The sequence below is a fragment of the Trachurus trachurus genome (assembly GCF_905171665.1).
Source record: "Trachurus trachurus genome assembly, chromosome: 12".
Classification (NCBI taxonomy): Eukaryota; Metazoa; Chordata; class Actinopteri; order Carangiformes; family Carangidae; genus Trachurus; species Trachurus trachurus.
Window position 1 is genome coordinate 13,301,877 of NC_139908.1, and position 20,838 is coordinate 13,322,714.

The 20,838-nt window shown below is 42.9% G+C and overlaps 1 protein-coding gene across 2 annotated transcripts in view; it reads left to right on the forward strand.

Moving 5' to 3' along the window:
• The window catches only part of astn2 (astrotactin 2), a gene marked incomplete at both ends in the record, with an annotated part of 239,834 nt that overhangs the window by 193,930 nt on the left and 25,066 nt on the right, over nt 1–20,838 (forward strand). For both annotated transcript variants that reach the window (XM_083983273.1, XM_083983274.1), the window contains 3 exons: nt 567–889; nt 9,139–9,272; nt 10,809–10,957. In XM_083983273.1, coding sequence (XP_083839399.1) covers nt 567–889; nt 9,139–9,272; nt 10,809–10,957 — 606 coding nt within the window. The remainder of the gene's footprint in view (nt 1–566; nt 890–9,138; nt 9,273–10,808; nt 10,958–20,838) is intronic.

A 20,838-nucleotide genomic window follows, 5' to 3' on the forward strand; every position in this document is an offset into this window, starting at 1 on the left:
CCTCCTGTTTCTACTCCTCCCCTGGTTCTGTCGCTGCCTCCTCTCTCCGCATGATGTGTTGTTTTCTCGCTGAAAGAGGAAATGACGAGAAAGAACCCCCCACACACACAAACTCCCCAACCCCCTGAGAACATCAAACAGTGGTAATTGACACTCTGGAGAAGAAGCTAGTGACACCCCTCCCTCCACCCTCCCATTCATCCTTTGTCTATGGAAGCTGATGACAGTAAGGGATTAGTTGTTGTTTTTTGTTCTTTTTCTTGGCAGTAAGTAAAATAAATCCAGATGCGGACGCATTATCCAACTGTGGGGCTGTGAATGTTCTTTGCTAGTCCAAATTAAGACCCATAAACTGCTTCATGGAAATAATAAAGATAAGAGAAAGTTAAGTAAGAGGAGGTTGCTTTTCCAACTTGGAAAAAGTATATGAAAGTAAGATTGCTGTGGTGTGAATAAACACTTCCTGGAATGAATGTTATTGTTGTTAAATCTGTTTATCCTTATCTGAACCCCCTGCTACCTTTACCCACTTTATCTCCCCTTCCCTTTCCTGTCTATCCTTCCAGAGGCAACAGACCAAGGGGTTGGTGGAGGTGGGCGGCGAGAGCTGAAGTCGGTTCCCTTCATCAGCTACCTGTCGGCACTGCAGAAGAGCCAGCTGTTGTCTGACGACATGGTGAGCGGCGTGGAGATTCGCTGCGAGGAGAAGGGCAGCTGTCCAGCTGGCTGCCACCTGTGCCATCACCAGACCATGATGGGAGGAGTGTCGGGGAGAGGCCGCAGTGGTAACGGCAGGAGCGGAGAGCAGCCCTCCCCCATCCCCGTGCTGCTGGAGGTCAGCCGTGTGGTGCCCCTCTACAGTCTGGTCCAAGACAACGTCACCAAAGAGGTAAGAGGGTGGCACTGGTGAGGAAGTTAGTCCGCGCACTTATATAGCTTTATGTTGTAGGGACAAATTAAAGTTTTAGTTTTAGGGTTTGGGGAACATTTTAGGAAAGTGAGGAGATTTTTGCCCCAGTAGGTATTCAGTTGTGATGGTTAAAGTTAGGATAAGGGGCTGAGGAATTAGGCTAATGATGAGTCACAAAAATATGGTAAGACTCTGGAAGCTCTGGTGTGTGTGTGTGTGTGTGTGTGTGTGTGTGTGTGTGTGTGTGTGTGTGTGTGTGTGTGTGTGTGTGTGTGTGTGTGTGTGTGTGTGTGTGTGTGTGTGTGTGTGTGTGTGTGTGTGTGTGTGTGTGTGTGTGTGTGTGTGTGTGTGTGTGTGTGTGTGTGTGTGTGTGTGTAGCAGTGGGAAAGAGAGAGGATGTGAAAGTGACCATATAACTGAAGAATGACAAAGAATCAAGTCAGGAGATGTGACGCATTAACAGACCCACTGAAAGCAAAAACATCCACATCCAGGAATCAGCCTTTGTCTCTTAATTATAATCTCGAACATATTGTTGAATCAGATGAAAATCCACGTACTGGGGTGGTGCGTGGCGCAGTGGTTAAGGTGACCGCTCCATGTAAAGGCTATAGTCCTCACTGCAGGCGGCCCCGGTTCGAATCCCGCGTTGGGCAGCCCTTTCATGCATGTCATTCCCCCGCTCTCTGCCTCCCCCTTTCCTGTCTATCTCTACTGATCTATCAAATAAAGGCAAAAAAAAAGAAAATCCACGTACTATCATCAGTGTTGTGGTTTCTTTTGAATTCATTCGTCACATTTTATGAGTGATTAGTTTATATGAATGGAATCTGTGTGAACTTTGCATAAAATTCGACAAGGATTTTTACCTTGATATCTGAAAATACTGTCAATGTGATCCAAATTAAAATGTGTGCTTTCTGTGTCAAAAGCACCTTGAACCCTGTTTGTGCAGAAGGCTAACACTGACTATCCTGTATATTTCTCTTATCTCCATCACCATGCCATGTGGTGGTGGCGTAGCTCTTCTTTCATACTGTACTTGTGTATTGTCGTTGAAGCGATGCAGTTATAAAGATTCACCTCTAGGTGGCATTAGTTGGTTGACTTTGCCCACTGGAAATGAACACTGTAATACAGAGGGCATGAAAACGATGACATCATGGTTTTCTCCTCTTGTGGGGAAGTCGATGTGTATATGTGTGAGATATATGTGTGTTTGTGTGTGTGTGTCTGTGTCTAAACAAGCATACACAGCTGAATGTAATATCAGCTTAATGGCCACATGTTGGGTGCATGATTCATCCTGTATGAGAAGTCTTTGGATCTTTGTGCAAGTTAATCATATCGGATTTCTTTTCCATAAGGTAATTTAGAAGGGGGCTCTGGCTGCACTTGACATTTAGTTTACCACATTCTGCTCTGTTTGGATTTCATCTTGACATTGTCTCGCTACCTAGCATCCGGCGCATGTCTCCTCTGTGTGTGTGTAAGCCAACGCAGAGCTGTTTGCAGGTGACTCACACCCAACACACATGCATGCACACGCCATAGGGAGCAGACTGTTTCACGCCGCCACATCCCCCCACCACCCCAATCAAGCATCTAATTACCTTACCTTCTGAAATTACTGCAGGCAACAACAAGACTAGAGGCAAACACGTGCGCGCACACACATATCATATGTGTATATGCACTCATGAGCACACACACACTTACTCATATCGCATACAGACACACAACAAAGCCACAAAGCCCCCCTATACGTGCCACCCATAACAAGCACCACAGCCCCAATGAAAAGAAGGCACAATCAATAGCAGACGGTCCCTAGTGGGCCTCATCGATAGCTAAATGTGAGGAAGAGCAAAATGTCTCTTTTCCATCTCTTCCAAACACCTCACTATCCATCCTTCTCTCTCCCCCTGCCCAACCCGTGGTCTTCTGGGGATGTAGAGATGTAAGAGGAGGAGGAGAAGGGGTAGACTGCAGTGGATCGCTCTGGCAAGCCCCTCTGAGGTAGCTTGAGGCAGGATTATTAGCTTCTTATTGATGTCATCGACCTCTTGGGAGGGAGGGGAGTCCATCACTCCGCTCCTCTTTTCCTCTCTTTTCTCTTCTACTCCTGGCCACTACTGCTGCTGCCGGTCTCAAAAGCACATACGTATATTGCATTAGAGACGAGTGACACAACAACCTGCCCCACACACACACACACACACACACACACACATACACACGCACGCAACCATTCATTCCCTCTTTCGCTCACCCTCTCTGTCTCCCTCTTTCAGTCTTTGTGCGTGTGTGTTTCTGTCACACACACTTTTACTTGAGACTGTCTTTCTACTTGGCTGGGTCTGTCGGGAAAGACGGCTGCCGTGTTGAAAAAGCTTTCCCAGAGATGAGGTTCTTTTTTTCTCTTTTTTCTCTGCCTTAAACCAACTGATGTATCAGAATAGAGGCTTAGTTGTCCAGCTTATGATTAGGTCATACCTATACGTGTATACCTATTTATATGCATGCGTCTTCGTATGCCCAATACTGGGCTTACATGGACCTGTCACTCTTTCTTTGGCTCCAATCCTCCCTCCTCTCAGCTACCTGCATCTTTCAGTGGCCTCTCCCTGGCTGCCTGACTGTTTGACAGGACATGTCATGTCCCTTTCACATCAATCTCCTCATTATTAAGCCAGAGGGGGATTTTGTTACAGTGTGAAATTACCCCCTCTTTGAAAAGACCACTAGCAGGACTGAAAAGAAACACAACTAAATGGCAGAAAAGTAGACTGGCATGTCTGCCTTCTTCTTAGCTTGCTCTGTGTGGCTCTGTCAAAGAGGAGAATGGGGAATAAAGTATTTCTTTGTGCATGTGCCAAGTACTGACATTACCATCGACTAGTTAAGGATTTGGGGAAAATAATACTTGGAGGACTGATCCTATCAGACAACAGTGGATAGTTATCTGAGTATTTCCTAAAACATGTTCAAGTTGGTGCAGCCCAACAGAGAGAAACATCTCTCTTGAAGAATCTATACTTCTGGTTTAATCAGAAAACATTTTTTATGATATGTGGCTCCAATATTCACACAAATACAGAAGAAAACAACACTTATAAATTAACTCCTTCCAGAAGTCTCTATTCTGGATAATTAGTTCGATACGATAAATCAGCTGTTCCTTCATTCGGTAGAAGTTGTAAATTAATCCCATTTTCCTCCATTGCATTTTTATCTGATTTATATAATTTTATTTTCATTGTTGGTATACTAATTTATTGGTTTATCTTTATAACAATGGAAGGAATTTCACCTTGAAAAAGCTGCGCGTGTGCACTCATCAGTTGCATGTCTAGCTAAATGTGTTGATACTTCATTGTCTCAAGTGGTCTGTAAGATACTCAGTTATTATGTTTTGCAGTTGGAGGGAAAGGTTTGAGGTTTACTCCCTCTCAGACTTGGCTTGATTTAACCCTGGTCTTGACTTGAATGTGACTGGAACTGGTTTTGGAATTGGCTTGAACTCGACTAAGGTGGTCTTGCTTACAGGCCTTGAGTGTGCACGCAAATACACACACACACACAGATACTCCCCTGTTTTAGTGCCAGAGAAAAATACCTCAGTGGATAAATAAATAAGCGTACGCCTGTGGAGCTTGCCAGTGGTCCTATGTCCCGTGTTGCTGTGACTGAATTATGGCAAACCTTTTGAACAAATTGGTTGTGAGTTTAATGGGTCAGAATGCTCTATATCTTGCCGGGCGGCCGCTGTCGTGCTCTCACCATAACGTACTACTGCAGCCCCTGGCAGGGGCGTGTCTAGGATTGTTTGAGTAGGGGCAGGAGGGGCTCGGAGGAGCAGCGTTTGCACCAAACGAAAGAGGTAGCAGCATTACACAGCAGAATAGATATATTCGTGAAGGGTGGGAGGAGCCTGCTTTCGGTATCCAGTCAAGAGAAGAGTTAATACAAGGCAAATAATGCCTAATTTGGTATCTTGCAGCTAGCATCCTCCCATTCTATAATCTGCTGATCAAGATGCTGTAACAATGTAAAAATAACACTATTTATAGCTCTCATAATGTCAGCACATACTATGTTCTTGTCAATATCAACAACAACCGTAATTACATCAGCAATAGAAGACGTGTTCTTTATGCCATAAATGCACTGCAATACACTCAATCAAAAAGACAGATCTAAGATAAACAATCATAATAATACCCACAAATCTAATATATCTGTGACATGAATGATACAGAGGCAGTACTGGGTTGCATTTTTTTCAGACTGTTTAAAAACAGGTGCCTATGTGAAATTGTCATATTTTGTACATTGGAACCTTTCTTTCTGGTCATATTGGCCAATGAAACAACACATAAGAGACTCATCAAGTATGAAGCAACATTTCTTTTTGTATTTCATTAAGACTACCAACTACAACCTGAAAAATGTGAACAATGTTTTGTTACATTCCTCAAAGGTTTTTGACCTTTAAGCACATGGGGAAATTATACACGGAATATGATATCCCAGTGTTTGATATGTTATTAAAACATAACATTGTGTTTTGTCACCTTTTTCTGTTGGCTTTGTATTTGTTGGCTTGGGTTGCTGTTTTGTAACACACAATCAGATATGAGTCTAATAGTTTAATTGACATTGCGGGAAATGTCAGGTCAGGTTAGATGGAAACATCCTCAGATAGAGTCGGCACACCTGAAAAACAATACCTGCTGTTTGAGGGTTCTCCAGTGACATGGCAATCCCCCATAAACCTCTGGGTGAACCACCCTCCCATCTGTCCCCTGTGTCCATTTTCCTGGAAGTACCAATTCTGATAAGGTTCCTAGAAGCGGCCCTTTGGTTCCCTTGTTAACACCATTAGCCTTGAATGATTGGAAGGGTCACATACACATATTCGTGTCCATGCACACACACACATGCACGCACTTAGGTCACCATTGATGGTGTCCTGTGTGTGCTGACTTAGACTCTTTAGAACTGCTGGTGATCATCTTATAAATCAATACTGCGGGCCAGCTGGCCAGTGTTTTCATGTATTAGCCTCTGAAGACAGACAGTAATATGGTCAGCTTAGACTAGACAAACAGATTAATACATTAAAGAGGTCACAATGGCCTCCCTTGCCTTCTTGTAAGTCACGACAGGCTTCTACGAAAGTGAAAGGTCCAAATAGTATTTTGGTGCCAGTGAGTCTGCAGGGCCCAAATGACGTCAAGGCTTGGAATTTGCGGCCGGAGCTGTTGCTGATGCTCAGTAGCCTCGCTGCTCACTGATCTTGTCTTCTTCTCAAAGCAGGGGGTGATTACATTTCAGCTCAATTTGTTCAGTATCGATAAGGTCAATGCAGATGAATTGTGGCATATTTGTGAAATGGTAGACCAATGTGTTATTGTAACCATGGGGGCATCGGCACTTCCTGAAAGCGAATCTGTCACGGCAGCACATGAACTGTCTTACATTGTTACAGTCTTTGTCAAAACACTTGCTTTTCAAACATGAAACAGGGCGAGCTTAGGTTCGTTACTTACCTTTTTCCCCCTCCTGGCCAACACATGATGTATATGGATCTATAGTGTTCTGGGAAATGCATGATCTTTAGTTAATCAATAAAGTGTAGGGTATCCTCCTCTCTTCAGCCGTGGCTGGTAGTAACTGCATTGAGCACATAGAAGTGTTCTCTCCTGGGCCTTTCAATGTGTCTGCCGTTTTTGTTTTTTCTTGCACGAGCAGGACATACTGCTGTCTCCACCACCACACACTTGACATATCATCACTTTACATGCATTAGCTAACTATCACTTTTTTTTCTTGCTTTCCTCCAAATCCTCATCCCTGTTTTACCTCCTGTCCCCCCCACCCCCACCACTCACACCCCACCCCAACCCCCCACCTCATTCTGTAAACCACAATTAGATTCCCTGTTTACCCAGTGGAGACTGGCTTGCATTACTCTTCAAACATAAACACGGCGGTAATCGCTTTGTCTATTTTTCACATGTGCAGCCATGCAATCAAGCGCACAGACCCATATGGGGTTTTTCTAGGAATCTGGTGGTGGTAAACGCATGGCGGTCCTGTGGTCTTTCTCTCTTTTGCCCCTAGCAGCGGAGGTCATTTCTCATATTTGTCTAGTCTGTGTGCATGCACAGACCTTGAGTCCAGGTTTTTTCTTGTTGCCTTTTGTCTGTGGCCTGCTTCCCATTGACATGAGGTGGCAAGACCCCTGCTGCTGTTGTTTTCTGGCAGCAGTTAGCCACATGGATTCAGGCAAGGGGGGAAAAATGTAATAACCTTTTTTCCCCTTTTTGGTTTTCCAAAGGGTTATTATATAGCCATGGATAACAGTCTTCGCCTACCCCCCTATAATAACTGCTCATTCACCAGGCTCATTTAGAGGGGCTTGTATTGGAGGATAAATAATGGGAAAGCCTTGACTGCTGATGGATCCTGAGCCTGTCGCACAGTAAGGTGGGGGATTCTTTGAGAGTTGGGAGTCTCCTATTTTGCACCTTTGTTTTTCTTTTCTTTTCTTTTTTTCTTTCTTTTTTACCTTTGTCTTATTTGCTTTGCTCTCTCCCTCCTCGTCTTTCTTTTTTCTCACTCTTTCCTCCTCTGCTGCCCGTTTAGGTCTCTTTCACTCTCAAGATCCTCTGCCTTGAGTGAAGGCAAGTGGTATTGGAAGAAGTCAGTTCCCATGAAAGTCTGTTGAGCCTCCTTTACAGCTAACAATGCAGTGTTGTGGAAATGCTAACATCAGCTTCTGAGTGCGTACCCTGACTCTTTTTTTTGGCCAAGCCGTCTGCCTTTCTGGTCAGGACTATGCCCAAAGTCATCTCAAATGTCACTTCCACTAATCAACACACTGCAGAAATCTTCCTTGGCATTTCTCCAATGAAATGAAACAACCAACTGTGGAAATCAATCATTAATTGGAGTGTGAGTTTGCATGTAGGCGCTTGCATGTGCGCGGCTGTCTTAAAGATGTGTGTGGTCTCATCAGTTCCTTTGCTTTCGGATAAGTGAATGTCATGGTGTATTGGAACAAAGGAGTGGCTCCTCTCTGCTTTTTGTTGGATGGCTGGTACCCAGTGATAATGTTTCCACATGGTTCCAGTGTCCTATTTTTGTGACCATGATCAAGCACATCTCCAAAGTTGTCTGCATGAGGCAGCGTTGCCAACCAGTTTGAGCACATAAATAACTGAGTGCTCCATTGATCCATAGTGTGAGAGGGGGAGCCAGAGGGCTGGCGAACTCCCTTGAACTCACTCTATATCATGCCTGTGGCTTTAGGGAAAGCCCTGACATTATACTTTATTGCTTTGACGGTTATATTGGCATTTTGCTGCCTTTTAGAGGATGACTGAGCTTCTGCCTTTGATTTTTCTTTCGCCCGTTAATGAAGCAGCACAAGGAGATGTTAGGAGATGATGTCATCTCCTAACATCTCACTACCCACCCCCTCCGTCCCCTTCACAGACAGACCGACAGCGACACCGACAGATCTGCGCGCATGCATACACTCACACACACACACACACAAACATACGCATAGAATGGAGGAAGTGGGGAGTGTCACAGCTTTCACATCTCCATCATAAAAATCACAGTGCGTCTATGATATCACAGTGTAAGCTTGTCGATGTTAGTGAGATGTTCATGCCCTCCGGTAATTGGGAACGGTGGGTATGAAAAGGTCACTGAGTGTGTGTGTGTGTGTGTGTGTGTGTGTGTGTGTGTGTGTGTGTGTGTGTGTGTGTGTGTGTGTGTGTGTGTGTGTGTGTGTGTGTGTGTGTGTGTGTGTGTGTGTGTGTGTGTGTGTGTGTGTGTGTGTGTGTGTGTGTGTGTGTGTGTTCTATCTTTGTGAGACCCATTTTGAGCTCTGGACCTTGAGAGAGGACACTCTTTCAAAGCGAGGACTATTTGGCTATACTTCTCACCTCTTCAAGGGGCTATTAAAGCAAAGCTGAGGTTTGACATATTAGCACTCATGGGTCATTTTAGGCAGAAAGGCGAAAGGAAATGAATATAGTCACTGAAGAGTCATCATGTGGGAGTGTAAGGATGTGTGTCTGGGATATGGAGAGGAGTAGTGGAGAAGGTGGGCGGGGTGGGAGATGGGGGTGGGGTAAAGCGTAGATGGACGGGGAGCGCATGTTCCAAGAGATAATTGCATTTCTCTCACCTGTTACCCTTTACAGGCCTTCAAGAGTGCCACAATGAGCTCATACTGGTGTGCTGGAAAGGGCGATGTCATTGATAACTGGTGTCGCTGTGACCTGAGTGCCTTCAGCAAAGATGGCCTGCCTAACTGCAGTCCCCTCAGGCAGCCCATGTAAGTGTGAGGTGACACTATGACACCTAGGAATTCATGCACAAGAGAGATTTCATGGATGCATGCACTGATGCACACTCACATATGCACGTGGACATACACACACACACACAGAGACACGCACACCTGTCTCCACTGACTCCTGAGGCACTTGAGAAAGTTGTAGACACAAGCACAGTCCCTAAAGTTCTAATAGCTGTCAGTCGGCCCTTACACCCCTCTGAAAAAGAACATGCCCTCATTCAAGGTGTCCTAACAATACTCCTGAGGCCTTTGTGAGTCATCCACCCCTGCTCTTGTTGTCCTGAGAACTTTTAAAGAGAAAGGAGAAGTTAAAAGGCCAAGTCTTCAGAGGATAACAGTACAATGAAAGCATTTAATTAAAGAATGAAAACAAAATATGCCTATTAGTATATTACAACCCAGAATGAATGCCAGCACTTACTGGCACCACTGTAGAATAATAATAATAAAAGTTTAAAAAGGATAAATTATAGCGTAGCTGCAAGAGAAGATTCTGGGTTCCAAGACCTGATGACATTTGCACCTAATGCATTTTCAAAGGCACTGGCCACATTATCAGTTATAAGCAAATTTATACTTTTGCCATAATTCTTGGTTGAGGTAATGCTTTCACAGATTTGATGGCAAAGGTACAAGGTTGCAGTGTCCGACCAATTAAATTAGAAATCTTAAACTTTGCCCACATTCAGACAAAACCAAAGACGTGGCCTGTCAAAACACTTTTGGTAATGAGTGAAAATGCCATTGCCCAACAAGGTGACATCAGTTGAGCAAGTGTGGACATAATCTAACATACAGGTGTGCAGTATATGATACTTATGTATTATACAATGCTATACATACATAAGGCATTGTGCATACTTCTATTTATATTATGTGTATTTTTTATTACAAAGTTGTTGTTATTGTATTTGTTTTTTGTTTCGTATGCCTGCTGCTGTGACACAGATCTTTTCTTCTGCATTAAAATAAAGCATTTACCTTTCTAATTTAACACAAAAAGGCTAAAGTTTTGACAAGAGATTATGTTATACAAGTATTGCACAAGTACTTTTAGTTGCTTTTATGGCTGTTTTGTTTGTGCACTGGAAAACTGGAGAAAAAAGGGTGCGGTTCCACAACCAGAGTTTTGGTCAGGGCCCATGCCTCCTGGCACGACAGGGGCAGAGAAGAGTCACTGCAGCAGCCAAATCTCCAACTCTGACCAGTGCCAGAGTGTAAGACCTGTAAAAACCTGCAGTACTTCTTATTATTGTCCATGAGGATGAAACAGTGGCATGCTTTTTATGAAAGGGGGATAACCTACCTCTCTCACGCCATTGTCAGGGACACAGCTGGAGGGCAGGCAAAATGGAAATACTGTCCTTTTATCTCTTTTGAGGGTTTAAAGCAGGACGACTGCACAGGGAACACTGCTGGAGAACAGGTGGCATCGGAATGTTGTTTTGTTCGGAGCTGCTGTTTTCCATATCTTAAACTTTGTCCCGTCTGTGTCGTCCTCTCTGTGATTAGTTTGCGCCTAGCCCCTTACCTGGAGCCCTCAAGCACAATGGTGGCCCTGGAGTGGATGGATGTGGAGCCTCTGATTGGTTGCAAGGTGTCTGACTACATCATCCAGCATAAACGAGTGGAGGATCCCTCTGAAGCGGAGATATACACAGGTACAAAAACTACATCCGAAGCCTGAGTTTATTAGCATTTTCAGTTTATTTAGTGCTCATATTTATTGTAAAAGCAATATAAACAAGCATTGAGAATCAGAATCATATCTGTATTTGATTTGTTTTGGTAGTTTCATCCGTTCTTTTGGTTGGCAGTGTTTACCACCACTGCTCCATTTCCTGGTGATCATCACTTTCTAGGTGGATTTTTTTATTTCTATTCAACAGTATTCATATTGGTTTTCAACTATACTGTCACCAGATGTGGGAATCCGTAGGATTAGAGGATCTAAATTGTATAAATTGGGGTAATCCTGTGAAGGCCTCATGTCCAGCTGAGTTTGGGAAAGGTTTGCAAACAAAAGGAAAATGACAACTACTTATTCTTCTTCAGTTTCTGCAAAGAGAAAAATCAGTGCTCCAGGCCAATGATAGGATAATGATGAGAGCAGAGAGGACAGTTAAATACCAGAAATGAATGAAAGAATATGTTAGATGAGTTTGTGGGAAGACACGGGATGGGAAGAGTTAAGTTACATTTGCGGGAAATGAGGTTAAAGTTGTGGTCCAGAGACAGAACAGAGGGAGGAGCCTCAGATGAGGATGGGGGAATAATGACGCAGGGCAATTTATCAGGCGCCGTAAATGGTGCTGCTGACCATTGTGCCGTAGGGGCTAGGGGGGGAAAGGAGTCATGGTTGTGACGAAGGGGGCCGGGGTGAATCAGAGGAAGGGTGATAGGGATTTAATAATATTGGAGAAATGAGGTGGTCTGGCTGAAGCTGGCTTTAGTCATTGGGAGGTATGGACAGGCCATCCATCACCCCTGGGAGGAGTGCTGATGAAGCGTGGGCACCGGCGAGCGAGGAGAGGGTACAGACAGCTAGACACAGGCATGCTGGCAGAGGTGAGGTAGGAAGGGGCAGATGGTGTGGGTGACTCACTCTGCTATGTGCCAGTCACCACTATAAATCATGTCATAACAGACAGTGTAATATACAGATCAGAAGTCATTGTCTTCCACATTTCCATTTGTCTTTTTCTCTTCTCTTTATGTCTGGACTCTTTATCTCTACCTGTGAGTCATGTTCTCTACTCTGTGAACTTCTGGACAAAGCTACGAAACTTTACTGAGTAACAAACTTAGTGGAGTGCATCCATTATGTGTTAGGGTTTGATGTATATGATCCTGTTAGTGTGGAATAGGTAAAACTAACAGACAGGGATCTCTGACAGGCTATACGTTCTCTACCATATAGGTACAGTATGTGGGTGGTGCCAGCTGCCACTGCAAGTACTGAAAACTGTAGCTTCTCAAAACCCCCATTGTTCTCTAAAATGTGGGGATCAAGATTGCTGATACAAACTTGGAAGGCATCACCGGGGTAGATTTATGAAATAATAGCGGCCTCTTAAAATGATGAGATCTTGTTCTCTGAACTCAGCAAATAAAAAGGCGTAGTGTTTGAGAAGTATCATTTTCTCACACTTACTCTGACTTATTTTGAAATTATTGGATTTGTACTCCCTTCACCATTTGCTGGCGTCTTATTTAAGGACCATCTCAGAGGCACTTTCTAGGAAAACGGGAGTTCTTATGATGAAGCCAAAAGCTGAGATAAATCAGACGTCCAGTTTATCCATGTGCCCCGCTCACCTAAACTAACATATTCATCTCATGCTCTTAGGTTCAGTTATTCCTTAATGCTTTTTTTTCTCTCAGTGTTGCTCCTCTTGACTTTCACAGACAGATACACATGCACATTCCCCTGTGGAAGCTGCCAGTGAAACCAGTCCTCTACTGTTGGCCACTGAGCAGCTCTAATGGAGCAGTTTGGGTATAAATACTTTGCTCGAGGGCATCTTGGTGGTTTTTCGGAAAGCAAGTGTTTCTCCTTCATTTTCCCTGTTCATATTTTCCAAGACTGTGTGATGATTTGAACCAGTGAGCTTGCCGTCAAGCCTCCTTCTCCAACATCTAAGGGCGGGTACACACTAAAGGATTATTCGGCTGATTTACAGTAAACCATATTCAACAATCTAGACCATCGTAGGGAAAAATCTTGATCCAAAGCTTAGTCAAGGCTGATACTTGGCACCGTATGGCAGTGTGAGGTGTTCAGATTCAATTTGAAAGTGTCTAAGTGGGAATGTTATGGAAAAAAAAAAAAAAAAACGTTTTCTGCGGTCTTGTAGTCAAATAAGTGCAAGAGAAGCAGAAATATGGTGCCACTCAGGTTCTTATGTGATCACATTGCTGAATTTGAACAAGCTATTCTGAACTGTATTCAGTTTGATGTCAAGACTGAAAAAAAGGGTAAGGGCAGTTTCATCAGTACTAAAAGCTTATTACAATGTCTTTAAGTAGTTTAGCCTATTTGGCTAAACAACAATCAATCAGAAAATGAATTGTCATAAAAGCACATCAAATATACTTAGAAAGAAAAAATAATAATTGGAATCCATTGCTAAAGAACTAAAAAAAAATCTTTGAGCAGGTACAGTCAAAAAGTGATGCCTTGGCTAAAATTCAGTGGTCTCAGTATTTATTAGGAGCATCTAGTGAAACCAAATTCAGTGTAATGTAACAGCCCTGCAATAAATCCTTTTTTATGATAGGTTCAGATTTTGTTGAAACTGTTAAAGCTGTGTTGATTCAATATGAGTATCTTGGAGACTGGTGTTTGTGCTGCTCTTGAATTGAAATGCATTATATTATACAGAGAGGTGTTTCTGTTGGTCAGCCAACGCTCATTGATTTGAGTGGGGCGGACAAAAGAAAAGCACCTGTCAACAAAACATAATACAATTCAACAGCATTACAAACTAGAGCCACTAAAATGATCATATAGTTGCACCAACACATCTTAACACAGTTTAAACAATAAGAAAACATTCTAACCTTTTAGATTTATTGCAGGACTGTTGGACTGGAAAGCATTAGTTTTAGCCAGGCGCTCCGACTGAGTGATGAGCTGGGACAAAAAGTACTGTAGCCTACATGTAAAGAATAGCTATATGTGGACAAAAGCAATGGAGGCAGAAAGCAGATGAGACACTGATAAACATGGTGTGGTGCAGAGAGGGGACTTAGGCTGTCGCCAACATTGTCAGTAGTAGGCTGAGAGCAGCACCTGCATCCAGGGGAAGGGATTCAGCCGGCGCCGGCATCTACAGAAGCTGAGGCTGCATCCGCATCCATTGCCAAGTTGAAACATCGCTTCAGGCTGGTGTCTGAGAGAGAGGAAAGATAAACAGACAGCCACACACAAACACTCAGCCATGCTGAGCATGAGTCACACACTCGGAGCACACACATTTAGCCATGTGCACACTCAATACAGATGGCAGACAGAGAGTGTAGAGATGCAGACACTTGGATGCAGCCTTCACTGGGTTCCCAAAGCCATGTTTCTATGTCAGTTCTGTCTAGACTAGGATAGGAGAGGAGACTGTATCCCTCCTGAGCTAGACATTTTAAAGGTTAGTCATATGACAATAAGAATAAATAGGTGTCTTTTCAGTTTCAAGGTTTCCACCGATTTGGCTTCTAAAATTGCAAGAGGAACTTGATTCCAGAGATTTGACTCGTTAGGAAAATGTTGTGTGCTACCTGCTGTTCTTCTTTCCAAGGAGTCTGTTTTAAAAATAGATTACAGATGTTTTATCAATTCAGAATGTGTTTACGTATTTAAACTTTTCTTGTTTAAGTGTTAGATGGACATAGGACATAAAAAAAAACTTTTAATGACATCTAAGTAGTAAATATAGCCATATGTTTCTGGGTTAATATGAATAAATCCTTATGTCTTCAGCTGAACTTACACATTTCTTTATATCCTTATTATGAGTAATTCAAAAAAAATGTAATCATAAGTTGTTTTCCAAAACCTTCAAAATAGTTTAATCACAAATTGGGTGACACTTTCATCCATGATGATAATCTGATTCAAATGATGTAATGTACCACTAATGTGGATCTGGTTTTTCACTTGTAACAGCTTCCTGCATGAATCAGGATGCAATCACAGAGTCTTTGACTGTGAATGATACCTTCTTTTAAGCTAAAATTCATTAATGTTACTACCTCTCTTCATAACTTAACTACAGGGGATGCACATTTTCTAACAGTGGACGTCAATATTGAGTGTCAAAGTCGTGAGTGCTGTTTTGAAGTTCTAAGCCCTCCATCACGATGCTGGGCGGTGTAAGGATCGATGACGTTAGCTTGCTGGCTGCCTAGGCCTCTCCCTGCAATTTGTCAATTTCTTGCTCAGTCTAGTCTGGTTTGCGTCTGACTCTAAACACAAATTCATCACCATTCATTAAATTAGAGTGACACTTTTCTGCCGTCATCATTTCAAATGAGGATAGCTCCTTGTTTGGCTGTAAACACAGACAGGACAACAATATGCTCCCAAACAGCAGGACAGTTTATGCTTCCACTGGCGTCCTCATGGTGATTCAAGAAAATTGGGCATTACATATAATACGTTAATAAACAAAGTGTTATTATGCTTTTTTTTTTTTGCACTGGCATGTCTTCCAGTCTCCCTGACACGGCCTCTGAAACCAGGCACCACAAGGATACATTTTTCACTTTTTACATCCTCTGTTGACATCTCTCACCATTCTTTCTCTGTTACCTTGTCTTTGTGCCTACTTTTTGTAGCAGGAAGGCTTTAGAGTGGGATCAGGTCATTTTGTAGCATCACCCATTTGTCTAACATCTGTACAAACCATCAACAACAAGGCCCCTGTCTCCAATCCCCTTAGATCACCCCACCTATCAGTGCTGTTAGAAAAAAAAAAAAAAAAAAAGTCATCTATTCTTGAAGGTTTCTCCCCGGTCCCTCACAAATCTTCCCTCTGAGGTCAACAGTGACTGGGAGATGGACTTTGCTGTTTGATGTGCATGGAGTGCAGCTGAGCTCTTAGTTCATATATCTTCTTGTTTATATGGACACCGTGCTCTACTAGTAGGTCTCAATATCCTGACCATCAGCCAGGTCTGGATCCATGTACAACAAATGGTTGCAAAGCATGGGAGAGAGAATTGTACACTATCTGTGACAACACGCAACACCTCAAACATCCCCACATGTTGACTCTTTCTTAACAGATGGTTATCATGTGTTCCATATGATAGGACCTTTCATTGACCTAACAGAAAAACAATGTAACCAACCAAGAAGCTGCTCTATTGGTGCTGTTTGCTCTGGCTCTTTCAAGGATATTTTACAGCTGCCATTGACAAATAGTAAAACCCTGAAGTGCATTGACAGTATCAACAGGCTCCAGTACTGCTGTTGTATTGACAGGTAATGCGTGCTGCTCTCTCAATTACCCTGACATACACCAGAGTTGGTCTTAGCGTTCGCATTTACAGTCAATCACAGGGGCTTGTCTGCTCACTGGCACTTGGAGAAAAAAAGAAAATCTCATGTCAGTAGCAGATACCTCTCCCTTCTATCTGTGAAAGCCTCCCATTTCCACATAGTAAAATCCTCTTCCAGGAATGTGAGCAGACAGGGCCTGGTGTGGCTCTGATCAGCTTTGTTACCTCCTGAACTTTACTATCACCAGAAGCTCCCCACCTCTCATCACTGGAAACGCTGCTGTTCATTTGGATCTGATAGAAGCCAGGGGTTGTGTGGGTTTAGGAACTTAAGAACATAAGACACTGCTTTAAATCTTCTCTTATTTTTCTTACCCCTCACCTCCTCCATGTAAGCATTACTGCTAAGGACTTTTTAATGAGGGTTAGGCAATATAAACTTGTGTCTATGGGCAAAAGCATCACTGGCATTTTACCTTCAGACATTGGTTTTTTTTTCTACATATAAACTTAATTTTCGAAGAAGCTCAACACACATACACATACAGTAGACATACTGTAATTGCTATCATACAGAGATAGTGACACGAAGGTAACCCTTTCATAACAGTAGGATCTTGACTGATAACATGGGAGCAACACCTAACCTGTACATCATAGAGATGCTGCCAAGCACTCCTGCTGATCTTTGAAGAGACTTAGGCACTGTTGCATACCCATTAATCATTTCTCAATACTGAGGGCCCATAGGGAATCGGACCCACAAAAACGTGTGACTTCAGCCATACATAGTCAGCGATCATTAATGCATTGACAACAATGAATCTAATGAGGGTTGGGGTAGAGTGCAAAGGGATCTCACCCAGTAACAGTGACACATCATGACCATGACATCCAGGTTAGGTCCACAGAGAGGCTGTGATCATCTCAGCCCAGAACAATCGATCCATCCTTGCAGCAGTGTTGAAGGTGGGGACACCGTGACATTAACCAGTCATTGGTCTGTATAAAACAAAGCCACTGAAAAAGGGAGAGAGTGCAGTGAAATCACCATGTAGTTTGGGGAAGTTAGTGCCAAAGGAGGTGTGTTCACGATGTGCTGCAAAAGTTCCAGCCACAAGAAGTCAACAGCAGTGTCTTCTACCAGAGGGTGTTTAAATCACAACATTCACCCGGTCTTTGTCACGAAAACTAACAGTGGTAATGAGGGTATTGTAGACACAGTCATTACTGCCAAGATTCAGTTCCGCAGGTTAGTGTGGAAGAAGTCCGAACACCGCTCGTGCCAGATGTGCAGATGGAGCAGACGCAGTGATCACCTTTTCCGATAAGGCCAGGAAGGCAAGAGGGGAACTGAGTCACTGAGATGAAGCATAGGTGAGGATGAGGTCATCCCAGATTGGAGCTAATTGTCTAAATTAGCATGTATTCAAGTGCTGAAAGACATACTGGTGAGATTTGATAGTGTGCACTCTCCAAATGTTACAGTATGACTTGTCCTGATTGGCAGGCAACTCTAAATTTGTGGCAATGAACAGTACCCAACTTTGTAGACCCCATAAGAAGACAGTGACTGTGAGAAACACAACTACACCATGGTGTTTAAACATTTGGCAAAGAAAGAATAACCTCTATTTTATTTTATCTGCTTCTCGTATTTAAAGATATGGAGCAAATTGTCAAATGAAGCCCTTCTGGTGGTACACCTGCTTGCACATATGATACCACAGAGTGACCAGCAATACAGGGTATTTTGGAAATGTTGTGTTTAATTCTGTATCTTATGATTTACAGAAAGCTGTTTTTTTTAGTGAGCACATTTGGAAAACATCTAAATAATGTCTAAGGAAGGATTTGTATGAGCTTTAATCACAGCATTGTGATTGCCACAGTAATCTGCAGATAAAATTGTAGCTCAAAACAGTTGTTTAACTTCAATGATTGTAATCATACCAATAAAAAAGGGGAATATCATATAGTAGTGTTTGCTACTACTTTGTCCCCCATTTAGTCTTTTTATCAACATTTAATGAAAAATTGTTTATGAAGTATGATACCCAAACCTGTCCATGGTTGTGCACCCTTGTGACGTTCATTTTACAGTCCCCTATGGTTTCAGTCACATCAGTGATGGATATGCTCAGATGAGTGATCCACTTCACTGGGCCTCATGCAGGCCTCTAGATGGCACACCAAGGCAGAGGCAGCATTCACAGAGAAGCCTCTTAGAAAGGCAGTGCTGATGTATTGGTGCGGGGCTCAGCATTCCTCTACAGCAATAGGTCAAAGCAGCTGTGATATGTAAGGAGATATTGACGATCGCAGACATTTGATAGCAGCATAAAAATGGATAAATGCTAAAAAATATTCTCTAGAGGTAGCTTTAGTGCCTGGAACAGACAAAATAAGTGACAAAGCAACAAATATTCAGCAACAGTAAGTTATTTAAATGATACTGTACTGACATTGAAAGCATGTCCCCTTAACCTGGGCTTCAAATTACAAATACAGCCTTCTAAGGTTATTTTTGATTTAAAATTTGGTACGAGACCAATACTAAGGAGCTCATCTGGTTTCATTTAAATGGGGTAAATCCAAGGTGCCACAGTACCGTGAAAAACAATGACTTTGAAACCGACTGAACACCTTATAACGTGGTTGCAACTGTAGGTTCTCATGCATAAGGTTGCACGACTGTGTTTTGACTGCATGGAAATAATTAGTGGCTTACCTAAGCTATAATGTCAGACATTCTTCAGCTCTGTTTCCTGTGTATCTCACTGGGAGTTCCCAGAAAAAATGTAATGTGCCAAAAAATGTAATGAAATTTGTCTAATAAAAGGCTTAACCAAAAGTACCCCTCATTGGCGGGATTCAGAACGCTTCTGGGTTCCATCATCCCATTTTTACAATCCCTCTATTGTCTCGTCAGCTGCTAATTTGCGTGGCTTGTCCTTAAATCACAGTTATGCTGAGGTGACACTTTTTTGTGAAAGCGCTCATCAGCGTAGCACTGTGCTTCCCACAACTCTCACACAAATGCACACACTTGGCGCTAATTAAAAACCTGTGAGTTTCTCTCTGTCTGTGTTGCGTCACCGCTGTATGACACCTGATTTTGTGACATTAAGAACAACCGAGGGCACGACGGAGCAGGAAAATTACAAGGGTTGGCAAGAACAAGAAAGTGAGAAGAGATTGTATGAAAATGTGGAAAAGTGAGAAGAACGGAGTAGGAAAAAAATAGCAGGCAGAGAAGACAAAAGGAGAGGAAAGAGAGATCACAATGTAGAGGAGAGGAGCAGGGACGCAGACAGCACCAACAGTGAGGGTTACACAGCAGTGATGTCACCTCATTCTGGCACGGTTGGACTGAGAAACAGATTAGCCATTTGATCTTTGCCCTTATTTTAGGTCCAGTTTCCTCCTCCCAGCTCACCCAGCCAGATTATCAGGACACATGACATGTGGATCTTCCTCTGCTTTACTCTCCTCTTCTGTCACATACCTTATACCTCCACATACCTCACTACTTTCCTCATGTCCCCCTTTCCTTCTGCGATCAGGGTCAGTGGTATCCCCCTCCCCTATTTATGTAACAGCTCCATTATTGGTAGAGACCAAGAATGCCCCTCCAATGCGTCGATAAGCCCTCATTCAAAGAGATTGAATTATATGGAGATAAACGGTGTCCTTGAGCATGGGTGCAGATAACAGATTGGAGTGACACAGCTGACTCTCTTTGTTTTGTTAATTAAAGATGACCTCATCGCTAAAAATGGACGCTGTGCACCTCCTCGTCACGAGCCTCGCCATCAGCAGATTGCAGATTGCAGGCAGGGGGCCAAGGGCTTTCTGCATTCCCTTTCCCTTTTTGCTTCCTTTCCCATTTTGCCTCATCACACACAGTTATCCTCTCTCTCTCTTTGACTTTCCTGATTTCATTTTTTTCCTACTTTGCTCAATAACCATGACTCTCTCTCTCTCTTGGCATCGCTTATGTAAATATGGACAACTTAATGTGTGTTTGTGGAACCTCTAACTCACGTTAGTGGATTTGTGCTCAGATGTAATTGACACAAGACGAGGATACGTCCCCTCAGTGCCTTCCTTTTCAATCACTGTTTCAATTATATGCTGTGGGGCATTGCGTCCCTATCACTCATACAGATGCTAATGAGATTTTTGGATGCTATGTATTGACAGAACTTAAGGGTGATGTGGGCTTGGTCTTTGTTGAATTTTGCGCTAGCTAAAATCGATTTAAAATGCATTTAAGCATTAAATTGGGATTGATTAGTCTCACTTTGCAATTTAGGCCACTGCAAACACTTAAAGTGGTAGAAATAAATATTTAGTCATGATGGAATTGCTCTCTGCATTAATATACAGTAAAGTACCAACAAGCTTAGATTTACTTGACACCACTATAGTTATTGCCTAGACACATTTTGTTGCTGATACAGTATCTGTGCTACATTGTTGTAGTTTTCTTAGTTGACTACACACTCAGAGACGACAGCAACATGACAGTATTCTGCAG